Source organism: Podarcis tiliguerta, assembly GCF_965153285.1.
Source record: "Podarcis tiliguerta genome assembly, chromosome: 2".
NCBI classification, from domain to species: domain Eukaryota; kingdom Metazoa; phylum Chordata; class Lepidosauria; order Squamata; family Lacertidae; genus Podarcis; species Podarcis tiliguerta.
The window spans coordinates 9226547-9246128 of record NC_139535.1 but is presented as its reverse complement, the minus strand read 5'-3'; the positions used below and the strand labels follow the sequence as shown (position 1 = coordinate 9246128).

Here is a 19582-nt window from a genome sequence, read left to right as displayed (position 1 = left end):
TGAAGACACAGAGCTGGGAAGCGCAGTGGCAGGAGTTCCTAAAGGCCCTCGCTTTGAGTTGGCCACCTTGCCACATCTATATCCCGCACTGTCATCAGATACAAAGTTGTTTATGGCCCTGAGGGAAGATGTGGCAGACACTGGTCAGTCCCTTCAATGAGAGGCGGAAAGGAAGCCACCGGAAGGCGTCCACCAGGCACAAGGTGATGATGAGAAGGTCAAGGAAGAAACCCCCAGAGAGGATCTTTCCAGTAGAGAGACGTGGCGGCGATGCTTCTGGCAGCTCCGCTACCAGGAGGCCCAGGGGCCCCGAGTGGTTTGCAGGCGGCTCTGGGAGCTTTGCCACCGATGGCGGACCAAGGAGCAAATCATGGATCTTCTGATCCTGAAGCAGTTCTTTATGGTCCTTCCCCAGGAGATGAGGAGCTGGGTCAGGGAAGGCAGGCCTGAGACCTGTGCCCAGGCGGTGGCCCTGGCAGAGGATTTCTTGCAGAAGCGGCCCGAGAGACTGGAAGGGCGAGAGAGAGATGTAAGTCAGTAATCCCAAGAAGAGGAGAGAGGCGTAAATCAATAATCCCAAAGACTCCCGGCATCAGGGATGTGTTTGAGGTTGTTGTTAAATTGTGGGTGAACATATCAGACGACACAGCGATTCTTCAAACAGCTCTTGTTTATTCACAGGCCAGAACAGAACAGAACTGAAAGGTTCAGCCAGCCTGCTTATATAGAGCTCCAGTACAACATAACTGTAACAACTTTCTGAAACTATCCAATCACTGAACATCACTTTCAATCCCTTATTTGCATATGTGGACCTGAGTGAAAACTATCTACAGTATCCCCCTACTGGCCCAAGGTGAGAACTTCAGTACATAACAGTTGTGATTTAGGATAAGGGAAGGGGCCATAGCTGAGTCGCAGAGCATCTGAGTTGGTTGCAGAAGGCCCCATCTCTAGGTAGGACTCAAGGTTGGGTAAAGACTCCCTGTCAGAAATCCTGTTTAGCTGCTGCAAGTCAGTGTGGACAATCCTGAGCTGCTTAATAATAATAATAATAATAATAATAATAATAATAATAATAATAATTTATTTACATGCCACCCAACTGACTGGGTTGCCCCAGTCGCTCTGGGCAGCTTCCAGCAAATTAAAACATCAAACACAGTAAATTCAGCAGCCAGGTTGCTCATCGGAGCAAGATGGTTTGAGCATATTTCACCAATCCTGGTCCGACTGCACTGGAGTTTAGTTTCCGGGCCCAATTCAAAATGCTGGTTTGGACCTATATAAAGCCTTAAACGCCTCAGGACCGCAGTACCTCAAGGACCGCCATATGAACCTACCTGCATCCTGAGATCATTTTCCGAGGCCCTCTTTTGTCTGCCGCCTCCTTGAGAGGTCCAGAGGGTGGCAACACGAGAACGGGGCCTTCTCTGCAGTGGCTCCCTGTCTGTGGAATCCTCTCCTTCCAGGGAAGTTCGCCTGGCACCTTCATTAAACACCTTTAGGCGCCAGGCAAAACCGTTCCTTTTTTACCAGGCCTTTGGTTGACCTGATCAACATCCTATATACCCTTTTAAAATGTGGATTTTGGGGGGTGGCGGCGTTTTATTGGGTTATGCCTATGGAATCTCCAGGTAGGGTTGGGAGAGATTCGCTGCATGAAACGCCAATCAGTGTAGACATTACAGTTCCCAGTGTTTCCTCTCTGTGTTTTTTCTTCTCCTGGTCCATCCACTGTGAAACAGAAGAAGCTGGACTCCCTGTAGACAAGACTCACAGGGCTCCCCTCTTCCCATAGGGGAAGCGATGTGGCTGGAAGAAATCCAACTGGAACAGCTTTCCTCATCATTTTATGGCCTTGCCAATAATTTATCCCATGGAACTGGGAAAAGTACAGGAGTTTATTAAAAAACAACAACAACCAATGTGTCACTGAGATGCTGTTAATCTCGCCCATTCAAATCTCTTTTATTTTATTACTCTAATCTAATCTTTGTTACAGCTTTCTGGCAAGATTACATTTTATGATCATATATGTAACTTGACATTGGTATTTCTATGGTTGTTAAACACTGTAAAGGTTGGCGGTCAGAGGTCAGTACTACCCAATCTGTTAAACTTTGCAGAGTAGAACAGTTTAACAGCTTTAATTGTCTGCCTTAATTTAGAGTACAGTGAGTACATGGGGATCTGGAAGCTTTTCTGAGAATCAGCCTAAGAAATCCAAGCTTCTAGCCCTCATGATTGCAGAAAGACCTTGAAAACGTAATATGATCTTACTATATCATAAAGTTGTAATGCTGTCATCATACTGTCATTTGCAATGCCCCCAACAGGTGGCCATGATAACTCCTGTGTGGTGACAAAACAGCAGGTAGGCAAGTAAGCGCAGGTGGAGCAGGTGGCCCAGGTGAGCCTTTCAAAGGAGGGAGGGAGGTGCTTCAGAGTGTGATATGGCAGACTGAAGTGCCTTCCTCTCTCCAATAAAAACACCACTGGATCAATGTTTAAAGGAGAGGGGTGCTTTAAAAGGGGTTGAAGGCAGGGTGGATTTGATTTAAATCCAATTGATTTAAATCACTAGTCAGTAAGACTTGATTTAAATCATTATTTTACAGAAAGACTCATTCTTGCTGGTATAATCTTAATATTTACAACCAGATGAAGGTTTCATTTTTGGAAAAATAAATTTTCAGGGTAGTTTTTACAGTTATATCAAAAATTACTGATTTGTTTATACTGTTAGAAATACATAGACATATTTGTGAAATTATTGTGAGGTTTAATAAGTTAACTGTTTATATTTGGACAACTTTTCTATTGCACTTTACTGGAAGGAGAAAAACAATCATTTCCTTAATAACAATTTAAACAATTTATTTAACTAAAACAACAACATGATAGCATACGTATCCATGTTTCTTAACTGATGTGGTTAAACAATTTAGAAAACCCCAAAAACTTAGACTGAATTTTAGCACACATGAAAAACGTAAGACAAATCCTTATTTCCAGATGAATAGCCTTTGGACTATAATGTAACTTAAATAGAAAACTATCTTTAGAAATATTTTTCCTCCAAATGCACTTTATTTTAAAAATCCAATTAAAATAAATCTGATTTAAATTTTAAAATCTGATTCTATGTTTTTTTAAAATCATTGATTTTTATCCACCCTGGTTGAGGGGGAGGTGTGGTGGGAGGGGAAGAAGAAGTTTGGGCAGGCTGGGGGGGGGGTAGATAAGGGTGAGGCACAAAGGAAGGGCATTGGTCAGGTATAAAGGGGTGGTTCTTCTCATTGTTAACTCTCAGCTGTCCTGTCTGCGCCTCACCTGCAGCAGGAGTTGGGATGGGGGTCTTTCAATTTTAGTTCCCTTCGGTTCTTGGTTTTCCCACTCTTAAATTTGGTTCTCTACATTTTTGCAGCAATCCAGGGGTCAGCAAACCTTTTCAGCAGGGTGCTGATCCACTGTCCCTCAGACCTTGTGGGGGGCCGAACTATATTTTGGAAAAAAGAATAATAATGAACGAATTCCTATGCCCCACAAATAACCCAGAGATGCATTTTAAATAAAAGGACACATTCTACTCATGTAAAAACACCAGGCAGGCCCCACAAATAACCCAGAGATGCATTTTAAATAAAAGGACACATTCTACTCATGTAAAAACACCAGGCAGGCCCCACAAATAACCCAGAGATGCGTTTTAAATAAAAGCACACATTCTACTCATGTAAAAACATGCTGATTCCCGGACTGTCCGCGGGCCGGATTTAGAAGGCAATTGGGCTGGATCCGACCCACAGACCCACCCCTGCTTCAAATGTTATTTTCAGAAACCCTCATGGGAATTCTGCAGCATTTTAGTGTAATATATAAAAAAATATTTAAAAATTGTCCAGTAGGACCTGAGAGACCAACTACCGTATTTTTTGCTCTAGAAGACTCACTTTTTCCCTCCTAAAAAGTAAGGGGAAATGTGTGTGCGTCTTATGGAGTGAATGCAGGCTGTGCAGCTATCCCAGAAGCCAGAACAGCAAGAGGGATTGCTGCTTTCACTGCGTAGTGATCCCTCTTGCTGTTCTGGCTTCTGAGATTCAGAATATTTTTTTTTCTTGTTTTCCTCCTCGAAAAATCAGGTGTGTCTTGTGGTCTGGTGCGTCTTATAGAGCGAAAAATACGGTAAGTTTGTTCTTGGTATAAGATTTTGTGCGCATGCACACTTCTTCACATACCAGCATTTTAGTGTGGATTTCTTTGAATCAACACATTTTTTTGTATGCAGTTTCGACTAACATGAACACCATTTCAAGCAATTTCCCCCAATATAATACATTTATTTATGCTATTTTCACTAATACATTCAATTTACATATACATTTGCCTAATAGATCCTTTTTGTAAACTTTGGCTTGTTGGTGAACAGCACTGCAAAATTCAGAGAAGTGCAAATATGAGAAGAATGGGTGTGTTTTGGTTATCACATTGTTTCAGAAAGTGTGAATTTGGCAACTTTGGTTCCAAATATGAGCTGAATTTGCCGCCCTCCCCTCATCCCTTGGAGAACTTCTGACTCGGTGCTCTTTAGTTTCCCAGCATCTCTGATCCATGGAGCTGATTGCAGGTCAGCGTCACACAGAATTACCATATTTTTTGGCATCGTGCAGCTCTCCCACGGCTTGTGGAGAGCTGCCTGCACCCCAAAGCCTGGGGGCGCACTGAGCTCAGCGCCCCCCAGGCTTCGGGCTTTGCGCAGCTCTCTTCAAGCGGTGGGAGGGCTGTGCGAAGTCGCGCAGCTCTCCCACGGCTTACGGATAGCAGCCTGTTCTGGGGGCTGGGGTCGGGGGAAGCTCGGACTTCCCCCGCCCCAGCCCCACACCTGGGGGGGAAATATATATTTTTTTCTTTATTTCCCCCCAAAAAAAACTAGGTGCGCCCTATGGGCCAGTGCGCCCTATGGGCCGAAAAATGCGGTACCTCATTTTTCCATGTATATGACGCCCCCATGTATAAGACAAGCCCCAATTTTATACCTAACGTTTTGGTAAAAAAAAACCCTAGTCTTAGACACGGAAAAATACAGTAATTCTTATCTTTAGAATCTTGGTAGATAACAGATAACTGCTACCCATAAAAAGGGGGGAAGGAAATGAGCCCATAGTTAAAAAGCAGAGTGAGAGGGAGGACAGGGAACGGCAGCGAGTGTTGTAAAATATAAAGTGGGCAGGGCAGATCTCTTGGCCTGTGGATCTCCTGCCAGCCTATAAGGGGAAGTCCTTTTTCACACTGGCAGGGAGGGTCCCATTTGCAACACTCGAGCGGCCTTGAAATTGTCCTTCTGCAAAAAAAGGGAAAACACAAATTGGCAAGTAGCTCATTTGTATGGCCTGCAGAAGGGACTAGAGCTGGCAAAACATCACAGCAGATCTTATTAGCGGCTTCCTTGTTAGGTAAGTGGTCTTATTTTTGAATCTTTGCAAAGTGTTTTGTAATGAATTCATTTAGACACGAATGAATGAATAAGCGAATTAAAAATGTGCAAGAACTTGGTTAAGGAGGATATTAAATTGCAAGGCTGCTGTTGACCTTATGTTCTTACCCTAATAGCTTTAGACCCTTTAGCTCAGGGGTCAGCAAACTTTTCCAGCAGGGGGCCGGTCCACTGTCCCTCAGACCTTGAGGCGGACGGACTATATTTTGGGGGGAAATGAATGAATCCCCACAAATAACCCAGAGATGCATTTTAAATAAAAGGGCGCATTCTACTCATGTAAAAACACCAGGCAAGCCCCACAAAAAATGCAGAGATGCATTTTAAATAAAAGGACACGTTCTACTCCACGGGCTGGATTTAGAAGGCGATTGGGCCGGATTTGGCCCCCGGATCTTAGTTTGCCTACCCATGATTTAGCTCAAGATGGTCTACACAGGCTATGCATTTCTTTCTTTCTTTATAATAGTATTTATTAAGTTTGCCATTTTAACAATCCAATAAAAACCACATTAAAAACATTCCAAATTAGAATACAATCAAACAGTCCAGATTTTATGCCAAATTATAAATCTTTGGATGACCACCTATGTTCTGGAGATCGAGGAGCAATGATCTCACGTGGTACCTCATTCCTTAATTAGTCCGCATTTCTAATCCACATTTTCCCCAAATATATGCATTTCTGGATGTACACTTTGGCTGAAGAGGTGCATTGCAAAAATTCATAGACGTTTGAGTTTTGAAGGTTAGCTGTGTTTTGGTTCTAGAAGTGTGAAATGGGTGTATCCCCCTTAGCATGCACAAAAAATCCAGTTTTGCCAAGGGAGCTTTGGTTTGATCCAGAATCGAGCAAGCCTCACCTCTTCTTCTTGTGTGTGTCCCTCGCTACTCCAGAAAGTGCCTCGCTGAATTCCCTTCTGCCTTTCAAAGCGTATCTAGATGATGAGAGGGCGAATGGGGAGTTTAGCTGGATGTTCTTCTGACAAGATCCTCTGCAGCCTGGTCGTCATCCTTGTGGGCTTGTTCCTTCTGTCAGGTAAAGGTTTTCCCAGTGCTTCTGTTCATTTGCCTACAAATTCAGGAGGACAAGGGCCTGTTCACTATTAATATACAGTAAGGTAAAAGTAAAGGTACCCCTGCCCGTATGGGCCAGTCTTGACAGACTCTAGGGTTGTGCGCCCATCTCACTCAAGAGGCCGGGGGCCAGCGCTGTCCGGAGACACTTCCGGGTCACGTGGCCAGCGTGACATCGCTGCTCTGGCAAGCCAGAGCCACACACGGAAACGCCGTTTACCTTCCCGCTAGTAAGCGGTCCCTATTTATCTACTTGCACCCGGGAGTGCTTTCGAACTGCTAGGTTGGCAGGCGCTGGGACCGAACGACGGGAGCGCACCCCGCCGCGGGGATTCGAACCGCCGACCTTTCGATCGGCAAGCCCTAGGCACTGAGGCTTTAACCCACAGCGCCACCCGCGTCCCTATATTAATATACAGTACTTCTTCTTAATTGTATTCCAGTTCAACAATTACTTTGATAAAATACATCTTTTGTGACATGCAAATGGCCTTAGATACCTATTAGGTCCATAAATTACCATATAACATATACAGTGGTATATACAGTGGTACCTCGGGTTACATATGCTTCAGGTTACTTACGCTTCAGGTTACAGACTCCGCTAACCCAGAAATAGTGCTTCAGGTTAAGAACTTTGCTTCAGGATGAGAACAGAAATCGTGCTCCGGCGGCACAGCGGCAGCAGCGGGAGGCCCCATTAGCTAAAGTGGTGCTTCAGGTTAAGTACAGTTTCAGGTTAAGAATGGACCTCCGGAACGAATTAAGTACTTAACTCGAGGTACCACTGCACAGTCACACCTCATGTTACGTTTGCTTCAGTTTGCGCATTTTCAGGTTGTGTCCCGCGGCAACCCGGAAGTACCGGAAAGGATTACTTCCGGGTTTCACCGCTTGCGCATGTGCAGACACGCAAAATGACATCACGTGCATGCGCAGAAGCGGATAATCGCAACCCACGCAGATGCGGGTTGCGTTCTTTTCAGGTTGCAAACGGGCCTCCGGAACGGATTCTATTCGCAACCAGAGGTACCACTCTATTCAACACAAAAAACGGCAACAATTTGTTGTCGACAAAGGACAGCTGGACATATAAAGGGCCCCATTACCTTCAGTAGCTTAGGGCCGCATCAAACCTAAATCCGGCCCTGCCTTGCAGTGTTGTAACCTGCCCTGTGACCTTAGGGTGTCGGGTGGGAAATGAACAAATGAATACTAGTAGTGATTAATAATAATGAAGAAGGGACTAGATGGGCCACAGGGCCAGTGTGGTGTAGTGGTTAAGAGTGGTGGACTCGTAATCTGGGGAACCGGGTTCGCGTCTCCGCTCCTCCACATGCAGCTGCTGGGTGACCTTGGGCCAGTCACACTTCTTTGAAGTCTCTCAGCCCCACTCACCTCACAGAGTGTTTGTTGTGGGGGAGGAAGGGAAAGGAGAATGTTAGCTGCTTTGAGACTCCTTCGGGTAGTGATAAAGCGGGATATCGAATCCAAACTCTTCTTCTTAAGCAACTCCAAGCTTTCTCCCTCCGGCGGCTTCCAGCTGCCTCCGAGTGCAGAGGCAGAGCAGAGCCCTCCTGGGAAGGAGCCATGGAGGGGCTGAATCTCCTCCGTGAATTTGTCCAACCCCCTTTTGAAGCCATCCAAGTTGTCGACCATCACTACCTCCTGGGGGATGGAATTCCATAATTTAACTCTGTACTGCATGAAGAAGGACTTTGTGGAGGAATGATTATTTTAAATTTTTATTTATTGGATTTATATACCGTCCTATACCCTCAGGGCGGTTCCCACAAAGGATCACAGTATGCCCTTGATCATTTTGGGGGGTGCCCTTTACTGGACCTTTTCCAAGTCCACAAGACCCTTTTTGAGACGAGGCAAACAGAACACAGTACAGTGGTACCTCGGGTTAAGAACTTAATTCGTTCTGGAGGTCCGTTCTTAACCTGAAACTGTTCTTAACCTGAGGTATCACTTTAGCTAATGGGGCCTCCTGCCGCCGCCACGCGATTTCTGTTCTCATCCTGAAGCAAAGTTCTTAACCTGAGGTTCTATTTCGGGGTTAGCGGAGTCTGTAACCTGAAGCGTCTGTAACCCGAAGTGTCTGTAACCTGAGGTACCACTGTACACAGTATATTCCAAAAGGGGTCACATGGATTTGTAAAATAGCATTATGAAAGTGGCAGTCAACCTGTTCATTGGGCCACCTACTATAACTTCAGAGTCTCTTTCCTGGTCCATCACCTCCATTTCAGAGTTAATGCAAAAGCACTTTTTTTTTGGCACTTCAGTCACTACGTTTGTATTGTGCAACATTTTTTTATTTTTCATTTGTTATGCTTTATATTTCAACTGTCGCGGATCTCTGTAAAAAATCACTGGCTGCCCCAGAACACACACACACACCAGCCAGATGTGCTCCAGATAGTCTACATATTTTATTTAAAAGGATTTATATAGTGCTTAATCTTAAAAACATCTGAACGGATTGGGGCTGTGCTGACTGGGGCTGGTGCAGGTTGCTGGTCGATACATTCAGGGCACCGGCTTAGGGAAGGCTAGGCTATGCAGCTGATGGATTGCTTGAAAAATGTCCTCACTCTCTTCTCTTATTTCTCTTGCTACCCATGTCATGAACAGAAGCTGCTTCTCTGAAAGGGAAGCAACTGGTCCTGTCTGGGCAGACACGGAAATACCCTTCCTCGGCCGGCCGCGTTGCCGAAGGCTTGCACAGATTTACCGTGTGCATCTATCTGAACAAGACTAATAAAAGTGTGGGGACATGGGCGGCCTTTTCTTATGACATCAGCAGTTCCTCCAGGTACCCCAAAGATGTGGAGCTGGCTTTGTTTGCCAATAATTATACCCTGCAAATGTCCCTTTTCGGCACCCTGGTTGATTTGGGGGAAGATATCATGGTCCCCAAGATGCACCAGATGTGCTGTGTGTGGGACGGGAACAAGAGCTTGCTTGAGGTCTTCCATGATGGGGGCAGGATGATGAGCAAATTGCTCCCTGAGCTCCGGCGCAAGTACCTGAAGCCTCATGGGACTTTTGTGATTGGCTGCCTCCACAAGAAGCAGGCTGAAGACATCCGCTTCGTGGGCACCCTGCATTATTTCCAAATGTGGAGTTCCGTGCTGGAGGAGCAGCAGATGAAGAAGTGTTCCTCTGGAGATCTCGTTAGCTGGGAAGGCGATTACTGGTCCTTGAATGGCGCAACACTTGAGTCCGACCATCGCCAAGATTGCGGTGAGTATCATGCCAACAGAGACTGCGCAGGAGCCTCCTCCATCTTGCTTGTGCCCATCATTTTGAACAATACATTTTCACGCGCACACCCCAATCTCTGAGCCTCAGGAGACCCCAGGGCTGCCTGCGCTCACCCAGGTTTCAGTTTCCTTGGAATGAAGGCTGGCGGAGACTATGGTGTCTTTAGGATAAAAAAGGTAAAGGAACCCCTGACCATTAGGTCCAGTCGTGACCGACTCTGGGGTTGCGGCGCTCATCTCGCTTTATTGGCTGAGGGAGCTGGCATACAGCTTCCGGGTCATGTGGCCAGCAAGACTAAGCCGCTTCTGGTGAACCAGAGCAGCACATGGAAACACTGTTTACCTTCCCGCCGGAGCAGTACCTATGTATCTTCTTGCACTTTGATGTGCTTTCGAACTGCTAGGTTGGCAGGAGCAGGGACCGAGCAACGGGAGCTCACCCCGTCACAGGGATTCGAACCGCCAACCATTTGATCAGCAAGTCCTAGGCTCTGTGGTTTAGCCCACAGCGCCACCCGCGTCCGTCTTTAGGGTATATGGTGTTATTTGCCCATATGTACGGGGTGAGCTCCCGTTGCTCGGTCCCTGCTCCTGCCAACCTAGCAGTTCGAAAGCACGTCAAAGTGCAAGCAGATAAATAGGTACCGCTCCGGCGGGAAGGTAAACAGTGTTTCCGTGCGCTGCTCTGGTTCACCAGAAGCGGCTTAGTCATGCTGGCCACATGACCCGGAAGCTGTTTGTGGACAAACGCCAGCTCCCTCGGCCTATAGAGCAAGATGAGCGCCACAACCTCAGAGTCGGCCACGACTGAACTAAATGGTCAGGGGTTCTTTACCTTTACCTTTACAACCTGAACATGGGGTGGAAGGGCTCACAGCATTAATCCTACAGCAGATCTTGTTTCCCATTAGATTCCCAGGGAGATCCTCAAGCCACAGCTTTGGGACCGGCACACAGAGCAAGAGAAGCCTTTGTCTCTCCAGCTTCCAGCATCAGCCAAAACTCTCAAGCACAGACAGCTTTGGCCTCTTGTTCCCCATCCTTTGATGGCTGGTAGCATCAACCAAATGCTTTGTTATCTAGGGGTTTATCTGCACTGGAGCAGAAGGTGGATTCACACCAGCCTGCCTCCCCATCAGGGTAGAGGAATCCACATGATGCCCTTCCCATCTCAGCACTGTCCCAGAACTTCCACCCTTTAGAATCATATCACAGAACCATAGAATTTTATGGGATTCCAAACACACTCTAGTCCAACTTTCTGCAATTCAGGAGGGGAGGGGGGGCGTTAATCCTTGGGAAATCCAAAATGGCCAGGATTTTTTCAAAACCCTAATTCAAGCAGGGTGGGGGGATGAGCCTTGGGACAACACTAGGGTGGGGTGTACGTCACTAGGTCAATGGGGAGACAGGCCAGTGCAAACCCACCTAACTCCAGGGTGGACCAAGTTCTCTAACCAAGCTTTTGAGATCCTGGTTGGAGACAGAGCGGCAAAGCTTTATTCATTAATCTGCCGTGCGAAATCTCTGCTGTGGCGTGTGGGAACTTCTGCACAAGCTATAAATTTCCTCCTTTGCCTTTTATGGCTGTTTTTGACAACCTGAAATTTATGAAAAGCTGATAGTACCTGGAACAGATAATGGGGAATGAGGACAAAGGAGGAGAACAACAAGCAGGTGGCTGAATTTATTGGAGCGCATGACTGGCCAGCAGATAAGAGCCCCTCTGAGGTCCTGTTGCTGTTCACCGAAAGGCAGCTCTGCCGTTTCATGAGCATCACGGGAAATGGCCCTCAGGGAACTTGTAGGGGGTTCAAGCTGTGGGATTTTATTCCATCTCAACTACTCCCTGCCATAGAAAGCTGTATTCTTGCCCCACAGCTATTTAATCTATTTTTGAATGACATGAAACATCTAGGTAAAGGTAAAGGGACCCCTGACCATTAGGTCCAGTCGCGGACGACTCTAGGGTTGTGGCGCTCATCTCGCTTTACTGGCCGAGGGAGCCGGCGTACAGCTTCCAGGTCGTGTGGCCAGCATGACTGAGCCGCTTCTGGTGAACCAGAGCAGTGCACGGAAACGCCGTTTACCTTCCCGCTGGAGCAGTATCTATTTATCTACTTGCACTTTGATGTGCTTTCGAACTGCTAGGTTGGCAGGAGCAGGGACCGAGCAACGGGAGCTCACCCGTTGCAGGGATTCGAACCGCCGACCTTCTGGTCAGCAAGTCCTAGGCCACCCGCGAAACATCTACCTGTTGTGAATGGCCGCTCTCCTAGGTTAGGACCTAAGGCAATTCCCATATTTTTATATGCAGATGACACTGTCCTCCTCTCCTGCACCAGAGTTGGGCTCCAGAGATATCTAAAAGCATTCTTTCATTAACCTATTACTCAAACTCCAAGATCTTGGTATTTTCAAAGAGTTGGATCCATGTGAATGGTGTATTGGTGAACCCTGTCTTTATTTGTATTTATGCATTTCTCAATCTTGTATTTATTCGTCTCTGTGCATTTCTCCCTCTTTTCAACAGGGTCACGTGACTTTAACTATACATCTTTAGCTCCACCACTGACAAGCAAAGGCCCTGACCCCTCAGTCACAGGTACGTAGCGAATAGAATGGGGTGATCCGGGTTAAAACCTTGCCTCATGGGCAGCTGGCTCTGGACAGGGAACCTGTGGCCCTGCAGGTGTTGGGCTCCAACTCCCATCAGCCCCTGCATGGCCAATGGTCAGGGCTGATGGGAGTTGGAGTCTGGCAGCATCTGGAGGGCGGTGGGCCCAGTCCCAAGTCCTGCATTACAGGGAGATAGCAGGGCCCTGGCTGGGTCTTCTTACAATTATTTGCTAAATTTATATCCACTTTTTATTTATATCACAAAATACGTTATATACCAATTGATTGTAGTAAAAGCATCATCATCATCACTGTCTCAAAGCTGTTTAATCATCCAAGGTAGCTAACAAAAATGTATATAATAAATAATAAAATTCTCTTGATAATATTCTCCTCTCATCAGTTATCACAAATTTAAAAATGCCCAGTTTTCTAAGTTGCGTATTTCTCTTGCCTGGCATAGATAAAAAAAATTGTCCCAAGTATTGCTCTCTCAATGCATTATGTAAAGAGCAATATATATGTAATAATATGTACAAGATTTTCACCCTGTTTTAGACCACAAGCACAGGTAGATTCAATTCAGAATATGGCGTGTTTCTGAACCTTCCTTCCGAAACAGCTGAAGCCATCAGATTTGAGTGGGTTTTGTAGAGTGACAGAGATGACATGTATTTCAAGATGTTCATTCCCACTGGAAATGCTACCCTGGAAACCACAGTTGTAGTTTATCAAGGACCCCAGTACAGCTTCTACCACATTTCCTATTGGGCCTCCTGAGACTCAGTGAAATCCTGAGCCAACTCTAATGTGGTTGTAATTGTGCCTCTGCCTTCTTTAGCAACAACCTCTAAGTCTGCAGCCACACTTCTGGACGATGGTCTTCCATGAATCTCTTCTGGGACTGTTCCTTCACGGGCTGGTGTGGAGGACTCCCTGGTCCTGAATGGTGTAACTGTGCCCCTGAAGTAACAGGTGTGCAGCCTGGGAGTCATTTTGGACTCACAGCTGTCCATGAAGGCACAGATCAATTCTGTGTCCAGGGCAGCTGTCTACCAGTTCCATCTGGTACGCAGGCTGAGACCCTATCTGCCCACAGTCTGTCTCACCAGAGTGGTGCCTGCTCTGGTTATCTCCTGCTTAGACTACGGCAACGCGCTCTACGTGTTGCTACCTTTGAAGGTGACCCAGAAACTACAACTAATCCAGAATGCGGCAGCTAGACTGGTGATTGGCAGTGGCCGTCAAGACCACATAACACCGGTCCTGAAAGACCTACATTGGCTCCCAGTACATTTCCGAGCACAATTAAAAGTGTTGGTGCTGACCTTTAAAGCCCTAAACAGCCTCGGTCCTGTATACCTGAAGGAGCGTCTCCACTCCCATCATTCTGGCCGGACACTGAGGTCCAGTGCTGAGGGCCTTCTGGCGGTTCCCTCCCTGCGAGAAGTGAGGTTACAGGGAACCACGCAGAGGGCCTTCTCAGTAGTGGTGCCTGCCCTGTGGAATGCCCTCCTATCAGATGTCAAGGAAATAAGCAACTATCCTACTTTTAAAAGACATCTGAAGGCAGCCCTGTTTAGGGAAGTTTTTAATGTTTAATGCTTTATTGTGTTTTTACTATTCAGTTGGGAGCCACCCAGAGTGGCTGGGGAAATTCAGCCAGATGGGCCGGGTATAAATAATAAATTGTTATTATTGTTGTTGTTATGATAATGATGATGATGATGTTATAAAACCAAATGGACAGTGTCTCCTTCCAGGTCTGATGAAGCCACACCCAAAGCAGAACCAACAACATCAACAGCTGATGGGGTTCCTTCTAACTCTTATGTGACAATACCAACCTCTGACAGAGATGGAACAACACGTCAACAGGAGATGATTGCATCCACATCTCAACCCGATGGAACTACCCCTCAGGGCATCCCAACTCAACCCACCTGGAACATGCCAACTTCTCAGTATGCTGAGACAGCTCCCCAAAGCACCTGGACTGTTCCCACCTCCAAACCTACGCAAGTTTCTTCAACCTCTAGATACGATGGGGTGACACATCAGGCTTCTGAAACTGTATCTGTTCCTCATCTTACCAATACAAAACTTATCACTGAATCAAAAGCATCAACCATCGATATAAATGCCAAGACCACGCTGGAGACTTTTTGGTCTACACCAGCACCCACAGGAGTTCCAGGTAATAGATGGGATTTACATTAAAACTTAATGTGGAAGCAAGATATTAAGTTTACTTAATTCAAGAAAACCATATGAAGATGATGTACAGGGGGTATATGACGCCCGTCAGACTAGCCAAAATATACAAATTAAAATCAAGTAAGTGTTGGAGATGTCATGAGGTAGAGGGAACAATGTATCATGTGTGGTGGGGATGTGGGAAAATTAAAACATTTCTGGAGCAATATTCATGAAGAATTAAAAAAAGATGTTCCAAACATCATTTGAGAAAAAACCAGAAGCGTTTCTATTAGGCTTAGTTTCAAAGGACATCCCTAGTGACAATAAAAAAGTGTTTTTATATGCTACAGCCGCTGCCAGATTGCTAATAGCTAAAAATTGGAAAGGGGACAAGATTCCATCAGTGATTTTTTTTTTTTTGCAACCTTCTCAGTGGCAAAAGGAGAAAAGATTCCTTAAGCAGAATAATACTATTAACGGCTACCCCATAATAGGAGTCTTGGCACTTAAAGGTAAAGGTAAAGGGACCAGTCGCGGATGACTCTGGGGTTGCGGCGCTCATCTCGCTTTACTGGCCGAGGGAGCCGGCGTACAGCTTCCGGGTCATGTGGCCAGCATGACTAAGCCGCTTCTGGCAAACCAGAGCAGCACACGGAAATGCCGTTTACCTTCCCGCCAGAGTGGTACCTATTTATCTACTTGCACTTTGACGTGCTTTTGAACTGCTAGGTGGGCAGGAGCTGGCGTCAAGGGGATTTGAACCGCCAACCTTCCAATTGGCAAGCCCTAGGCTCAGTGGTTTAGACCACAGTGCCACCCACATCCCATGGCACTTAACCGGCACTTAACGCTGCTATTGTCTTTTGCTAATTAACATACAGCTGGAGGAGGGACTGCCCTCCTCTTCATATCTAAAGCTGAATGTCCCACCTTTTGTCAAAGTAATGAGTCTGCCATCACCTGTGATGATGCCTCTCTAAACCAAGCTCCTGGGAAAACAGGCTTGAATTTTTTTACCGATTTCAGAAATGATGGGGAGAACCTGGCACCCAGGAATTTTAGGGGATCCTTGCCAACTGCCAACCCCCAACACTACAAAATATTTGGGAGACCTTTCCAGGAGAGTTCTTAGTAGCAGGAGAATTAATACGTCATTCCGCTCCGCACAATCACAACCAGCCATTAGCAATGCAGTAAGCAGCACATTAGAAGAAGCGAATATGGATGTTCTCCTATTATTTGGAGACGATTAATGTGTAAAAGTGTGAAGCTGTGGCGATTCCATGATTTGAAGGGCAGTTGAATAATAGAGGACTTGATTGGTAGCTGCAGTTCTTGGATAACATAGATACAAGCTTACTAAACTCTGGAGAGCAAAAATATTTGAGCTTTCTGTAGTCCATAATTGCCCAAGACTTCAGAAAAGAAGCCCATCCTAAATATCACTTTCTTCGTCTTTCTCATCCATTTACTTAACAAAAAAGTCTGAGAGCAATAAGGAGAGATAAGTGAAAGGAACCGCTGGGGGGAAAGCATACGCAAAGCCACCATCTCAGGGCATCAGCCACAGCTTTGCATTCAGCAAATTAAATGCCCACTTCCCAAAAAATAGCTGTGTTCCCCACAAACAATGATGTGTAGGAAAAGTCACTTGCGAAATTCAATGCGGATGTAATTCTCCTTCCTCTCTTGTTGCAGAAACATTCTATAAAATCCAGATGAACTTCTCTGTGTTCTCCAATCCTCCAGAGACATTTGATTACTACGATGTTAAGAAGCTCTCAACAAAGTGGGTGAGAACTAATTCTTCTCTTGCCCATCCCTGAACACCGGTTTACATGTTAGCAGATTATAATCAATTCCACCATACAGAAAGTGGAGCACAAAGTCAACCCAAACTATGTTGTTGTTTAGTCGTTTAGTCGTGTCCGACTCTTCGTGACCCCATGGACCAGAGCACACCAGGCACTCCTGTCTTCCACTGCCTCCTGCAGTTGGGTCAAACTCATGCTGGTAGCTTCGAGAACACTGTCCAACCACCTTGTCCTCTGTCGTCCCCTTCTCCTTGTGCCCTCCATCTTTCCCAACATCAGGGTCTTTTCCGGGGAGTCTTCTCTTCTCATGAGGTGGCCAAAGTATTGGAGCCTCAGCTTCAGGATCTGTCCTTCCAGTGAGCACTCAGGACTGATCTCCTTCAGAATGGATAGGTTTGATCTTCTTGCAGTCCATGGGACCCTCAAGAGTCTCCTCCAGCACCATAATTCAAAAGCATCAATTCTTCGGCGATCAGCCTTCTTTATGGTCCAGCTCTCACTTCCATAACCCAAACTATAGGCCTCTGGTTTTCATCTAGCACTGAGCTATTGCCCTGGTGGGATGGCTTCCACTTGCCCAACAGAATTTCCTCTGCCTCTATTCCCCGGGCGACCCTGCAGGCCTGCCCCCCCCCATTTGGTTTAGGGGTTCCCTCAACCCACTGGAGGAGATTTGGGGCAGGCAGGGGACACACACAGGGGGAGGCGAGTGAGAGAAAGCTACATTCCGCAAGAGGAAGACTTAATTACAGAACAGCATTTGCCATGTATGTGCCCCACTATGTGTGAATGCTTAGGGGTCTGTTCTGGGGTGGGTGTATTCATTCCTAGTTGTGGGTCAAGCTCAAGGGATTAGCAGCAATAAGCTCTTTTAAGGCAGCTACTACCGCAATGTTTAATGGTTGGCTTTTCACAGAGGATCACCATCGTTAGACAAAATGCTGAACAATTTTTACCCAGGGAAGCAAACTATAGTTAACTTTTTCTCTCCCCTACAGTTGATGAGTTTATTCTCTGATTCTAAATTTGTTGTTACAAACCATAACATCAAGGCAAACGCTCGGTGAGTATTTTATCTGTCTGTTTGGTTGTTTTGCTTTCTGCCGCTCTTATCAAATGTAGGAATAGGGGGTTAGCAATAATGCATTTAAAACCAGACCAAAAACCCACATTACTAAGGAGCAGCAGTATGGGCAATGCAGTACTATATATATTCCAGGGAGGGCGATCAACTCCCCACTCAGCCCTGAAGCTCACTGGGCGACCTTGGGGCCCCGTCACTGTCTCTCAGCAGTCTAACCTACCTCTCAGGGTTGCTGTGAGGGTAAGAATATGCCACATATATCAGTCAAGTTCAGGATGGGGAGGAGGGCAGTGTTTCCATGGAGCTCACTCATTTAAGATGGAACCGACTCTTTTAAGATGCAGGTGTTGGGTGCTTAGTTGAGCAGCTAAGGTCATTGCCAGGGGTCAGCAAACTTTTTCAGCAGGGGGCTGGTCCGCTGTCCCTCAGACCTTGTGGGGAGCCAAACTATATTGGGGGGGGGAGGAGGAGGATGCAGGAGAACCAGAAGCCCCGGTGGCTGCTTACCTGTGTCTTGCGAGTGGCAGGGGCTGGCAGCGAAGGGACGATGAGCGGTGTGTGAAAGGACTCTGGAGAGGGGCTGCTTAAAATGGCGGCTGCTGGAGCGCTGCTGCTGCTGCTGCTGGCACCAACAGAGCCCAGCCCCCTTCCTCCTCTAGGCAGGGCGGGGAGAAGCCAGGAGGAGGGAGGGAGGAGACGCTGCCGCCACCACCCAAGGAGGGAGAGGGAGGGAGAGGGAAAGAACGAGCGCACTGGCGATCCACGCGGCGATTCCCAAAGCATCCGCAGGCTGGATCCAGAAGGCAATTGGGCCTGATCCGGCCTGCGGGCCTTAGTCTGCTGACCCATGGTCATTGCCTTCACAAAGGGACTAGTTTGGCTGCTCCACCAGGTTCCCTCATACAGTGGTACCTCGGGTTAAGTACCTCGGGTTAAGACCTCGTTCCGGAGGTCCGTTCTTAACCTGAAACTGTTCTTAACCTGAAGCACTACTTTAGCTAATGGGGCCTCCTGCTGCCGCCGCGCTGCCGGAGCACAATTTCTGTTCTCATCCTGAAGCAAAGTTCTTAACCCGAGGTAATATTTCTGGGTTAGCGGAGTCTGTAACCTGAAGCATCTATAACCCAAGGTACCACTGTACACCCTAGCCTCACAGATATAGATCACAGGTTTTGCAAGGAATCCAGGGTTTCATCCACACTGGACCCCCCCCCCGCCAGCCCATAATACTATGCAGGGTTGCTGAGCGTCCTCCCCTCCCATATTGATGTTTGCCTCTCCCCCCCCCCCCCCGTTTCTGTCTGTTCTGTCCCCCCCACCCTCACTGCTTTTTGATCCAGAGTCCCTAATCCACAAAGGAGGGAGCGCATGAGAACTGGGGTATGTATGCATTTTATGCACCATAGTTTGCACAAAGCCTCTTCCCCTTTCTCCTTCTTACGTAAAATAGTCACTTGGGTGTTGTTTTCCTCTTTTCTTCAATCTCTTCTTTGCATCTCATGCTTTTAGGAAATTAGTTCTCACGGAGTTCTGGCGCCTGAAGGGGGGATTGCCATGGCAGCAGTAAAGGATGCGCCATGGCAACTGGTTTGAGGAGGTTTAATGGTAAACATGTCTTGCTTTTGTACATTATGCAAAGATAAACAACGGTGGCATATAATCTTTTACGCAACTGGTCCAGAACAATTCAGCCTGTCTTTAATTCCCTGCCACTTCCATTGCCATCAACTATGGGCCAACAGTAGCCAGAACGGAGACATGATGCTTCCTCATACTGCTGCTTTCCAGGTGTTTGGAACTAAAACTCCCATCAGCCCCAGCCAGAGTGGACAATGGCAAGGCATCATGGGAGTTGCAAAGGCCATCTTAAACCTACTCGGACTTGTAACTACCGTATTTTTCGCTCTATAAGATGCACTTTTCCCCTCCTAAAAAGTAAGGTGAAATGTGTGTGCGTCTTATGGAGCGAATGCAGGCTGTGCAGCTATCCCTGAAGCCAGGAGAGCGAGAGGGATCG

The 19582-nt window shown here is 46.8% G+C and overlaps 2 protein-coding genes across 3 annotated transcripts in view; both read left to right on the top strand.

Moving 5' to 3' along the window:
• Positions 1-5312: 5312 nt before the first annotated feature.
• LOC310670831 (adhesion G-protein coupled receptor G4-like) lies at positions 5313-14652 on the top strand. The gene is made up of 5 exons (XM_083426615.1): positions 5313-5456; positions 6395-6536; positions 9218-9829; positions 12383-12454; positions 14232-14652. Exons 2-5 carry the CDS (start codon positions 6440-6442, stop codon positions 14303-14305), a joined length of 855 nt encoding a protein of 284 aa, XP_083282741.1. The 5' UTR covers positions 5313-5456; positions 6395-6439; the 3' UTR covers positions 14306-14652.
• A 1716-nt stretch (positions 14653-16368) lies between these two features.
• LOC310670174 (adhesion G-protein coupled receptor G4-like) overlaps positions 16369-19582 on the top strand; it is a 39628-nt gene continuing 36414 nt past the window's right edge. For both annotated transcript variants that reach the window (XM_083424986.1, XM_083424985.1), the window contains exons 1-3: positions 16369-16460; positions 17480-17544; positions 18906-18945. In XM_083424986.1, the coding sequence (XP_083281112.1) occupies positions 16386-16460; positions 17480-17544; positions 18906-18945 (180 nt within the window). In that variant the 5' untranslated portion in view covers positions 16369-16385. The remainder of the gene's footprint in view (positions 16461-17479; positions 17545-18905; positions 18946-19582) is intronic.

Coding starts and splice junctions, on each gene's coding strand:
- LOC310670831 (XM_083426615.1), top strand. CDS start 6,440: ATGATGAGAGGGCGAATGGGGAGTTTAGCTGGATGTTCTTCTGACAAG. Junction 6,537..9,217: donor GGGCTTGTTCCTTCTGTCAG/GTAAAGGTTTTC, acceptor TGTCATGAACAG/AAGCTGCTTCTCTGAAAGGG. Junction 12,455..14,231: donor CCCTGACCCCTCAGTCACAG/GTACGTAGCGAA, acceptor GTCTCCTTCCAG/GTCTGATGAAGCCACACCCA.